Source organism: Panicum virgatum, chromosome 4K, assembly GCF_016808335.1.
Source record: "Panicum virgatum strain AP13 chromosome 4K, P.virgatum_v5, whole genome shotgun sequence".
Lineage (NCBI taxonomy): Eukaryota > Viridiplantae > Streptophyta > Magnoliopsida > Poales > Poaceae > Panicum > Panicum virgatum.
In genome coordinates this window covers 6321836-6333869 of record NC_053139.1, presented here as the reverse complement: position 1 = coordinate 6333869, position 12034 = coordinate 6321836, and the positions used below count along the sequence as shown (strand labels likewise).

The following is a 12034-nucleotide window of genomic DNA, read 5'->3' as shown; positions in this document are numbered from 1 at the left end:
TTTTATTTTAAACACATGCAGAAACACGTGTGTGCCGCACGTGCACTTTACTAGTGACTATTATGATTAGAGTTGCCGAATTGATGGCCAAATATTTCTGATTTTGGTGAGAATTTGTAGGATTTCTTTATTTTTTTAGACTATCTACCTAGGATCCTAGGCGACATCACCTGAAGGAGCCTCCAATTAGTAATAGTAAGATTATATTTGTCTCGTAATTTACAAACAAATTATGTAATTAGTTGTTTATTTTGTTTAAATTTAATATTCTATGCATGTAAGATTACTATTCGATGTGATATATTTAAAATTTTAAAATTTGCAACTAAACAAGACCCAAATTATAAAGGATCCGGAGAATGCCCTTCCAGAACACGTGCTCCGAGAGAGAGTCTTCACCAGGACGCCAGCCTCGCCTCACCAGTCCCCTGATTCAAGGCGCACACGCGCCACGCCTCGGCTGTCTCCCTGTATCCCACTCGCACCACTCCCCGAGCTCGCGGGAGCACCCGCCGCGCCACCGCCACACGCCATGGCCGCGGCGCCGTGCGGCCGCGGCGCGCTGCCGCTGGTCCTTGTGGCGATCGCCGCGGCGCTCCTCACCTACAACGCGCTCCTCTCCTCCCGCTCCGGCCTCCTGCCCCTCGCCTCCTCCTCCTCCTTCCCCACCGCCACCGCCGCCGCCGCGTCCTCCCGCCGCTTCGGCGCCGCAGGGTCCGCCGGGCGGCCGAGGCCGTTCCACACCGCGGTGACCGCTTCGGGGTCCGTGTACAACACGTGGCAGTGCCGCGTCATGTACCACTGGTTCAAGGAGGCGCGGCGGGCGCCGGGCGGCGGCGAGATGGGCGGGTTCACCAGGATCCTGCACTCCGGGAAGCCCGACGAGTTCGTCGACGAGATCCCCACCTTCGTCGCCGACCCGCTCGCCGAAGGGGATCAGGTAACTGCCGCACTGTTGCTTTCGCTTGACGAAACAGCAATCAATTTCGCCACGCTGTTCCATGCTTTTTCGCTGGTTCTCTGGTTAGTTGGAATTCTGTAGAAATGCGTATGGACGTTGAGTGAAACAGAAAACCCAACAGAAAAATCTGTGTGTTTATCAAGGAGCGATGGTGGACAGGTGGAGTCATGTGAATTGCTGGTTAATGTTCTAAAATAAACCTGTGAAATATTTCAGTATTTATTTGATTTCAGCTGATCAGTGTTCACCACTCATCAGTGATTTGTAGGAACCAGAGAAACATGAACCTCACAGTCACAGTATTTCTTGGAGTATCTAGGAACCAGTGGTTTGCACTGCTTGAGCTTCGTATCACTACTCACTAGAAATTGACACGTACAGATCTAAGGTCTTAGCAAAATCCTGTCGTCCTGCTGCTCAGCTGCTGTCCTGCTCCTCCTTAACTGGAAAAATCAGGCCAAAATTCATGAGACATAAAACCTCTGGACAAATATGTCGCTGGAGTACAAGCATGTGGGACAAGGGACGAGCGGAAGTAGTGAGGGCCAAGTTGATACAGAAAAACAAATATTAGTCGTTACAAGCTTATGCGGTGACATTGTTTCAGCATAAAACCTGTCCTCTGGGCAAATAAAACCTCTGTCCTCTGGGCAAATAACAACTGTGCTGCTTTGGCTTGTACAAGCATGTGGTAGTGGTACGAGGGAAAATGAGGAGTAAGGGAGTAGTGACGGCGACGTTGATAGGAAAAAAAACAGGAGCAGATTGGCCGCAAGGACCACACGTGGTGAAAAGGGATCTGCTGATTACAGCCTTTTCATCATATTGCGTCTGAAACAAGTTAAAACCACCGGTGCAGGCAGCAAGTTGCTAACAATCCCGTGGGGTGGGCTGCAGGCTTGTCATCATCATAGAACATCCTATTGCGAAATGCAAACTGTTGCTGCTTGGCTGCATCCTATCGATTGCTTATTTTTGTTGGCTGCAACTGATGATTTTAAACTTCAAGTATTGCTCAAGAGATTTTACAGTTCAAACGCTTAGAGGAGTTTATGACCGACCATTATATTATTAATAGGAACTTGATGCAGCTTGTTTTTTTTTCTTTTCCTTTTTTGTAACATAGTTCATCCTAACATCTCAGGGATACATTGTTCTGAATAGGCCGTGGGCATTTGTTCAGTGGATTCAGAAGGCATACATAAAGGAAGAGTAAGTTTAATATAGGTTTATTTGATAAGTAGCAATCATTCTCCAGATTCAGTAGATTAGTAGTTTCATACTATGTGCAGGTATATCTTGATGGCAGAGCCTGATCATATTATTGTCAAGCCTATCCCAAATTTGTCAAGGGATGGTCGCGCAGCAGCTTTCCCTTTCTTCTATATTGAGCCAGAGAAAAATGAGAAAGTGTTGCGTAAGTTCTTCCCTGAAGACAAGGGGCCAATCACTAAGATTGATCCTATAGGAAATTCTCCTGTGATAATTGAGAAGGTAAGCTTTTCTTTTCTTTTAAGCATCCGCTCAGATTTACGTAACTAATCTCTCCCTGATTTACTAGGGATCTCTTGCAAGGATTGCACCTACATGGATGAATATTTCCATTGCCATGAAAAAAGATCCTGACGCAGATAAAGCTTTTGGCTGGGTTCTTGAAATGTAATACATGCCAAATAGTTTCTTATTTCCTCAATTTGTCTAATCTTTAATCTGGATTTATTGTGTATTCCAAGATTATTAACAAATTAAATGCTATTTTGTCCAGGATTTAAGTGGGTATCTAATTATTTGTCATATGTATTTTCCGTAAACAGGTATGGATATGCTGTAGCATCTGCTATCCATGGAGTGGGCAACATCTTACACAAGGACTTTATGATTCAGGTGAAGTTTGGTTAACTGTCATGTCACCATCATCGATAAAACATATCATGTAATCATCCATATTAGGCAGCTCGTGCAGTTATTTCCATAGATGGTAGTTTGATTCTGTTTTTCAGCCACCTTGGGACTTAGAAGTTGGTGATGCTTTTATCATACATTATACTTATGGGTGTGATTATGACAAGGAGGTACATGATTCACCTTTGATGTGGAATTTCAGAAAATCCGACTCCAGATTTGTGCTAATAACCATGCTCTTCTTTTTGCGTTAGGGTAAACTGACTTATGCCAAAATTGGAGCATGGAGGTTTGACAAGAGACAGTACACGGAGAAACCTCCACCTAGAAATTTACCATTACCTCCAGATGGTTTACCTAACCGTATACCTCAGAGTGTGGTATGGTTCTGCATTGTTTGCAAATATGTAACATTGTTCCAATGTTTTTGTAACATTTCATTCGGATGTTAAACAATGTTTGCTTGGCAACCTAGTCTTTCGAGTGAGTAGTGGAACCGATGTAGTATATTATAATACACAAAAAAAATTATAGCTACCATGTTGCACTTACAAGCATCATTGAAGCACTTCAGGCCACCATGAGATAATTCTGTAAAATGTCATATGCATTTTGTTGGTTTCATCACTGGTTTATATAAGGCATTCCTTATGATAAAAAGTTGTTCGTCCATAAGACTTGTTAGTTTCTTGAAGTATCAGGATTAGAAATGCCACCATAAAAAAAAGAAGCATTAGAAATGCCAACAATTTTCTTCTGTTGTTGACATAATTCAGTGATACTTACTACATGGACACACACAGCTACTATTATTTGCCTCTTCCCAGTCCTTGTTCTTTCTATATCCTTCTTACATGTGATGGATTTTTTTTGTTGCTCACAGGTTACACTTGTGAAAATGGTCAATGAAGCAACAGCCAGCATACCGAATTGGGACTCTTATGCAGCTGGTTGAGCTTTTACAGATCTGGCTAGCCAATTCAGTTTGCCAAATGTTTCCATGGTGGTGCTGGTACATGATCATTGCCGAACATGTAAGCGGGGTGGCTGACAACCGTGGGATAAATGATACACAGGTTTAGCAGGCTACCGGTACCGGCTCCTGACCTTTCTGCCTGAATTTTCCTGACAATGTTCTGGCGCAGAACCGCTGGTTCGTTTGTTTTGTCAAACACACGCACGATGACACTGCCCACTATGTCAAACACACGCACTGATCTGTGAGACTGTTATTTGTGAGTATTTGGCTAGCATAAACAAGAAGCCACTTTAGAAACATTTTTCTGCAAAGTTCATCTGATTCGAGTCCAGCTACAGAAACAATGCTCTTGTCAGGCCTCAGGCGCAAACTCTGAACTCTGAACAACCTGTTCTTCAGGCTTCAGCAGCTTGCTTTCTCTGAAACAAGAAATGGTAGGAAAAAATTCATCAGGCTTGAAAAAGAAGAAGTGCAAACGGAGCCAAACTTGGGTTTTTTACATTTTTACCACTATAAGGAAGGTCACTCGCTGGTTTAGCACGCTTAAACGGGCCCCTACAGATTTAGCACTACTGTAGCTGGAAATCTTACGTTTTTACCACTTTTGCCTATGTGGCAGGACACGGCAGGCAGGCCACGTTGGCGCCCGGTCAGCAAGGCGAGGCGAAATGTCCTTTGTGCCCTCGCCCCTTTGTTCATGTGCCCGTGACCCCCGGTCAAGCCCGTTGACCGCTCCCACTCTCCTCACCCCCCTCTCGCTATCCCGCCGCCACCGACGCCTTTCTTCCCCACTGCGCCGCCGCCTCACGCCTCCCCCAGCGCAACGGCGGCCAGGGCTATGGCGTAGAGGGCCGACTCCTCTAGCTCCAGCGCGAGTAGGGCAACGAGGAGGCAGGGGAGAGGAGTGAGCTCCGTGTGCGAGCAGCATCCGGTCGGTAAAGAGACTGGGCTGCCTTTGATCGTGTGCCCCGATTGCGATCTTGCCCGGGTGATTGAGCTTCGCGTGGTCAAGCTAGAAAGTCAGAACAAGGGGCGCATCTTCTTCAAATGCCCGAGAAATGGGGGTAAGTTGTGAGTTTTTCTCCATTTTCAATCAAACCTAGGGTTTCAATGTTCATCGTTTTTTTGCAGAATCCGAAGCTGTGTGGCTTCTATAGGTTTCAGAGGGAGTATCTGGATGAGCTGGTGGAGAAGAAGATCGTCAGGATATGCTGTCAGCAGATTAATGAACATGGAGGAGAAGAGAATGAAGCACCTTCTCTAGATGAGGGGATGAAGCAACTGGAGAACAAGATGGAGAGACTGATGTGGAAAATGAACATTTTCATTGGTTGTATTGCAGTAGTTGTATTGGCGTTTGTGGTAAAATCTGTTTGCAACGAACTGATGTAGACAGTAGTGTGTTTCAGTAGGGAATGAACTTGACTGAGCAAATGAAAACATGGAGTTTGTTCATGTCTAGTTTGTAAAGTGCTCTGCTGCTTTTGTATGAAAATTGAAATGAGCAAATGAAATGAGGTAATTTGAATGAGCAAATGGATGCAAATTGAACAGAAAAGATGACCATGACATAGGACATAGGACATGGTAAATGTTCCCAACAGAGAATACATGGTAAATGTTCCCAACTACAATTCACTTTACAACACAGAAGTTGCCAAAGGCCATGCAAAATACAGTATTTTGGCCAATCATACACCACAAAAGACACTAGTATCACTTCTCACTTCTAACTGCTCACTTGCTCTTACGTGCTTTCTTCTTAGGTGGTGTTTTTTTTTCACTTTAGTTGCCAAGGCCTTCCTCTTTGGTGTAAGTTTCTTGGCATGTTCACCATATGAGAATAGTGCCCTGCCATGGAAACAAGTACACACATTGAACAAATGACTTAGATAATTTGGAAAAAGATGTTGCAGACAATGACAATAACCTTTTTGCTTGGGGGGTTGTCTGAATGGGTTCTGGGGCATTAATCACTGCCAAAGCCATAGGTTCAAGGGGTGCTTCTTCACTTGGCTCAGGCACAGATGATGCAAATTCATTCCTGGTAGCTTCAACCTCTTCCCTTGCTGCTGCTTCTGCTGCTTCCCTTGCTGCTGCTGCCTTCAGTTCTGCTTCTTGTGCATCTCTTTTTGCTTTTGCAGCAGCTTCCCTTGCCAGTGCTCCTCTAGTCCTTGGAGTTGGCTGTTCAGTAGCATCAGCAGCAGTTGGCTTGGTCTTCTTTTTTCTCCCAGGCTTGGCAGGATTCTTCTTCTTAGGTTTCTTCCTGTAAAAAAGTGTAATGGATCATGGTTACAAAGTAAGAAATTATGTGAAGACACTAGGAAAAATAAAATAGTTATGCACCTTTTTTTTTGTTCCAGTTTGCCAGCTAGTAGCTCTGTGACCATACTCAAGACAGTTAGGTTGCCTAGTTGCTTTGCATGATCTCTCACTAGCTGGTTTGATCCTATTTTTCCTCAACCTTCCTGGCTCTTTCTTTTTCTGGATAGGAGGGTGCAGTGTAAACCCCTTGTCAACTTCAGGCCATTGATTCCTGTCAGTGATGCTAGGAATAATGCCTGCATAAGCTGCTTGAAACTTGGCCACTGAATAGTAGTTGTCCACAAAAGAACCCATGTCAGGCTGCCTCATGCTAGTTATCACAGTCAATGCATGTGGACATGGTTTACCAGTCACTTGCCACTGTCTGCGTGTGCAATTTTTTTGAGACAAGTACACTACATGTCTTCTAACTTCTTCATCTTTGTACAGCTCTGTGACTTCAGCTTCATTTGGGTGACCTTTGGAAATCTTCAAGTGTCCTAGTCCCCTAGATGCAGCATTGAGTTGATGTATCACAGCAGACAATATACCATGAGGCAATGATGTGGAAATCTTCTTCCTTTTGGCAAACAAGATCATTACCTTCTCTCTAATAGCATCTGCCATACGCCACAGAGGTAGGTCTTTCATCTCTTTGATCCATGCATTCCAACATTCAGCTAAATTATTGTTTATATAGCACACTTGATGTCTGGACAAAACTTGCTTCTTGCCCAAAGAAAAGGATGATGCTCATCTAACCATTTCTGGATGTCTGGACTAGCTGCCAGCACTTTGTCAAAGAAATATTTGAATTTATGGGGAGAATATGCTCTAGCTGCAGGCCACATGTTTTTGGCATATACATCACCAGTGTACTGGTTCTTTAGGTTATCCATTAAATGCCTGAAACATTCTCTCCACTCTGCATCTGGAAACACATCTTTGACAGATGACTCTAGTCCCTTGCATGCATCTGTACAGATAGCTAAATGCTGCATGGGGCCTATTGATTTCTTAAGTTGTTGCATGAACCAAATCCAATTTTCTTTGCTTTCTCCCTCAAAAAACCCAAAGGCCATTGGAAACATCCAATTGTGCCCATCCATTCAAGAAACCATCTATACTAGCTTTGAAGGCACAGAAAAATTTGCTAAACCTAACTTTGCCATCCTCATCAGTGACAGTGTCTATCTCTACCACACTGCCTGGAGATCTCAATTCTATCTCTGCCTTAAACCTGTACAACCAATCAAAGGAATCAGTCCACTTAATAAAAATTCTCTCAGATGCTCTCTTTGTCCCATTGTACACTGTCTGGTAGGGGATTTCAATGTTGTATTTGAATCTCAACAGCTTTTGCATTTCTGAAGCCCCCATTGTTGGGTTCATCTTGAGCAATGGAATAGCTCTCTCTGCCACCCAATTTATTGATGCCATCTTGCTCAAAACTCTTTGTGTAGATGCACACTGATGTTTTCCCTCATTTATTTGTATCTGCATTTACAAAATAGAAATTAAGCTAGGTTCAATTATAATTAAATAAGTACAAAATCAGAGTATGCAAACAAAGACAAATAAGTAACAATCACAGTATGAACAAATTTCAGAAGTTATATCCTGACATTGCCATCATGCTGTGTTCTAGCTCTAAGTTTCCATGGACACCCTACAGCTGCACAGGAAACCCGATACCTTTTTTTGTCAGAGTGCTCAGTTTGAAGCTCAAACTCGTTAACAATAGCATGCTGCTTAGCTGCAAGACTCAACTCTGGCATGCTGGGGTAGCAGATGCCTACACTCAGATCAGGATGGTCTCTGTCCCATTCATACAGTGGCTCCTCATCAGCTGTGTCATCAACATTTACAGCTGCTTCATTGATGTCTTCCTGCATCTCTGCTGACATAGCTGGAAATGGCACATCTTGTCCATGACCAGCTTCTTCTGGTTCCACAGCATCCTTGAATCCCATTGCCTCGAATACAAGGTCCTCATCAACAACCTGTGCAGCTATACCATCATCATCTGGGTTCTCTAAAATGGTCAGAGTGCTCCAATCAACTGCTGGTGGCTGTTGAGCAGGTGCTGCTTGCGTGGAACTGTTGGTATCACCACATCCTTCAACATCAGTAGCCTCTGCATTGGTTCCATTAGTCACACCAGAGACATATCTACCTTTTGAAGCATCTGATGAAGATTTTCCCTTAATAGAGTCCTTGCTCACAACATCTACTACAAGAATAGCCTGCCTCTCATCCCATCTGTCCTTAATCATCTGCTGCATATGTTCATCCCTCATTAGCTTCCACTCAGACCCAGTATCTTGGTCAAGAACCCAAACTGCCAGTGTTTGACTAGGCCCCCATATAATCTTTGAGGCCAAATCATCACTGAATTGAGCAAGAGAGTACTGACTGTTCCTATCAAACCATATGTTATGCTGCTGCTCTGCCATTTCCACTAGCCCATATTCACCATCAGCAACATATGGAGAAACCTTAACAACTAGCCTAAACGCACTGCTAGGATCGATCCTGGCATCATCATAAATAATGAAAACAAATGAGGACCCACACACGCTCTTGCTATGCATAGTAGACACATTCATCGGGTGGAGCTTAAGAACTCACCAGGGAGGACAATCACAAGGATCCATTGCGGCCACGGGATATGGCGACCTATTACATCACACACCTGAACCGAGAAACAAGAAATCAAAAGCCGCAAAACCTGAGATCCCGCAAAACCTAACCCTAATCGCAGCGGGTGGCCATGAGGAAACAAGCCCACGTACCTTTCCCTTAGTCGCGGCGGAATGGAATTGCGGTCACCATGGCAAGAGCCCTGGCCGCCGTTGCGCTGGGGGAGGCGTGAGGCGGCGGCGCATTGGGGAAGAAAGGCGTCGGCGTTGGCGGGATAGCGAGAGAGGGGTGAGGAGAGTGGGAGCGGTCAACGGGTTGGACCGGGGGTCACAGGCACATGAACAAAGGAGCGAGGGCACAAAGGACATTTCGCCTCGCCTTGCTGACCGGGCGCCAATGTGGCCTGCCGCCGTGTCCTGCCACGTAGGCAAAAGTGGTAAAAACGTAAGATTTACGGCTACAGTAGTGCTAAATCTGTAGGAGCCTGTTTAAACGTGCTAAACCAGCGAGTGGTCTTTCTTATAGTGGTAAAAATGTAAAAACCCCGCCAAACTTCCCCTCTTGTCAGTCCCAGTCCTCCTGTCTCCGGGTCGTCGTCTCCTCCTTCCCCCGATGCCAGATCTCACCTTCCCCACGCCTCCCCTGCCCTCAGACCTCTCTCCTCTCTAGCATCCGCTCCGGCCCCCACTCCGATGGAAGCCGCGGCGGCCGCGCCGCCGCCCCACGGGGGCGCACCGGCGCGGGGCCTCGGGCGGCGCGAGTACGCGGTGCTGGCGCTCACCTTCGCGTCGTACGCGGCGTTCCACGCCTCCCGCAAGCCGCCCAGCATCGTCAAGGCGGTGCTCTCTGCGGAGTGGGCGCCCTTCTCGGGCGCCCGCGGCCCGCACCGCCTCGGCGAGCTCGACGTCGCCTTCCTCTCCGCCTACGCGCTCGCCATGTTCGCCGCGGGCCACCTCGCCGACCGCGCCGACCTCCGCCGCCTCCTCGGCGCCGCCATGCTCGCGTCCGGGGCCGCGTGCGCCGCGCTCGGCGCCGCCTACTTCCTGGACGTCCACGCGCTCGCCTTCTTCGCGGCCGCGCAGGTCGCCAGCGGCGTCGTCCAGTCCGCCGGCTGGCCCTGCGTCGTCGCCGTCATGGGGAACTGGTTCGGCCACGCCTCGAAGCGCGGCACCATCATGGGGGTGTGGAACTCGCACACCTCGGTGGGGAACATCGCCGGCTCCGTCCTCGCCGCCGCCGTGCTCGAGTTCGGGTGGGGGTGGTCGTTCTTGGTGCCAGCATTCGTCATCGCCGCGCTTGGGGTCGTCGTGCTGGTATCCTTGGTCGCGCACCCGAGTGAAGCCGGGTTGGAGGCGCAGGTCATGGAGGTTGAGATGAATGGCGATGGTGGGGAGGAGGTGGAGCTGCTTGGGGAGGATAAGAAAGAGGCCCAAGCGAATGAGGATGACGAGCTGGAGATGGAGATGGGATCACAATTGCCAAGGGCGATTGGGTTCTTCGAGGCGTGGAGGCTGCCTGGCGTTGCGCCGTTTGCATTCTGCCTCTTCTTCTCCAAGCTTGTTGCTTATACTTTCCTCTACTGGTTGCCATTCTATATCAGGAATAATGGTATGCAGTCAATTGCTTATACATTATACTATTTGATTGATCTCGCATTGACAATGGTTGGGTATGAGCTTGTTACCTGTACATAATTTTCTCAGTGAGTAAATCTACAAGTATGCCCAAGATTAATTTTAACTTCTGTGACACGAACTCTAATTTGGTTGCTAAATGTCACTCATTAGAATTTTGTCTAGTGCAGTGCTCCTCAATTTTACATTTCAGGCTAAATAGTTGGTTGCTTCATAGTATCATCTAAATCAGTTGAATATGTAGATAACAGCACCAGACACTCTGAAAAGTTTAGTTCTGTGAAACCTTGTTCTACACAGTGTGATAGTTGGAACTGATGCAGTGGAAGTATTCCATTTCTGTTGGTAATACTAATACACCAGTTCTAGCTTGCTCTCAAGTTTGTAATAAGGTGCCTACCTAATTTTTTATAATATTCTTTTGCTCACATGTTGAACTGTTTTAGTTGTTGATTGACATGTCAATTGAATTGTACCAATTTACATCTGTTATTTTTCCTAGTTTTCTTGGTTAAGATGGTAAGGTTTGACACAAGTAAAACAATAATCTAGCTCATGAATGTAAACCTCTCTTTCCATGGTGAGATTAAACCATGAAAAGTATGAGTTCAGAAAATGGAAGACTGTTTTACTTCTCGGGAGCATTGTTTCTATAGGATTTTCATCTGTGGAGTATCAATCATTCAAAAAATTTCTTACTTATCTTGATACCAACCTATTCTTTTATTTGCAGCCGTAGCAGGCCAGTTCTTGTCACACAAGGCTTCAGGAATTTTATCAATTGTATTTGATATAGGAGGGGTTTTAGGAGGGATTTCAGCTGGTTTCCTCTCGGATGCCATAGGTGCCCGTGCAGTAACATCAGTTCTGTTCCTATTCCTCTCAATCCCCGCACTCATCGTGTACCGGACATATGGGAGCATATCCATGCACCACAACATTGGTCTCATGTTCCTCTCGGGCTACTTCGTGAATGGTCCATACTCCCTCATCACCACGGCTGTGGCAACAGATCTTGGCACTCAAGACGCGATCAAAGGGAACTCGCGAGCACTGGCGACAGTTTCCGCCATAATCGATGGTACTGGTTCTGTTGGTGCAGCTCTGGGACCCTTGCTTACAGGGTACATTTCAACTAGAGGATGGAATAGTGTATTTTTCATGTTGATTGTTTCCATATCACTTGCCATCTTGTTTTTGATACGGCTGGCAAAGGATGAGATAGTAACCAAGCTTAGCACAAGAAGTTAAAGAGTAGCATACATGGCGAATTGGTGTTGCTTCAGAGTTCAGGCTGTAGATACTTAGCTTAGTTAGGCCATTTCTTGCCTCATGTATTTAGATTGGTTGTTTGTTGTCATACACTTGTGAAACTACACCCCCCAGAAAGAGGATTAAAATTTTGCCCGTGAGGCTGAGACTGCAGCACGAAAGGAGTTGGAATATTTTTTTTTCTATTTACCGAAGATTAGATATTTCGTTGAAATGACTGTTGGTGGGTAGAATCAAGAGCATTCGAAATTTCCACTTTGGATTCCTTCCTTTTTTAGAGTAAAGAAAAATATTAACCGGATTTCTGTGAAAAAAATTAAGTTGATCACAATAACTATT

General features: G+C 45.9%; 2 protein-coding genes across 2 annotated transcripts; both read left to right on the top strand.

Moving 5' to 3' along the window:
• The first annotated feature begins 355 nt into the window (after nt 1-355).
• On the top strand, nt 356-4178 carry LOC120702806 (hydroxyproline O-arabinosyltransferase 1-like). Its single transcript, XM_039986760.1, has 8 exons — nt 356-940; nt 2106-2173; nt 2254-2455; nt 2523-2620; nt 2776-2845; nt 2962-3033; nt 3118-3243; nt 3747-4178. The coding sequence occupies exons 1-8, from the start codon at nt 533-535 to the stop codon at nt 3816-3818; spliced, it is 1116 nt and encodes a 371-aa protein (XP_039842694.1). The 5' UTR covers nt 356-532; the 3' UTR covers nt 3819-4178.
• Nucleotides 4179-4191: 13 nt separating this feature from the next.
• Nucleotides 4192-11851, top strand: LOC120702805 (putative glycerol-3-phosphate transporter 5). The gene is made up of 3 exons (XM_039986759.1): nt 4192-4322; nt 9336-10397; nt 11157-11851. The coding sequence occupies exons 1-3, from the start codon at nt 4274-4276 to the stop codon at nt 11672-11674; spliced, it is 1629 nt and encodes a 542-aa protein (XP_039842693.1). The 5' UTR covers nt 4192-4273; the 3' UTR covers nt 11675-11851.
• The last annotated feature ends 183 nt before the right edge of the window (nt 11852-12034 follow it).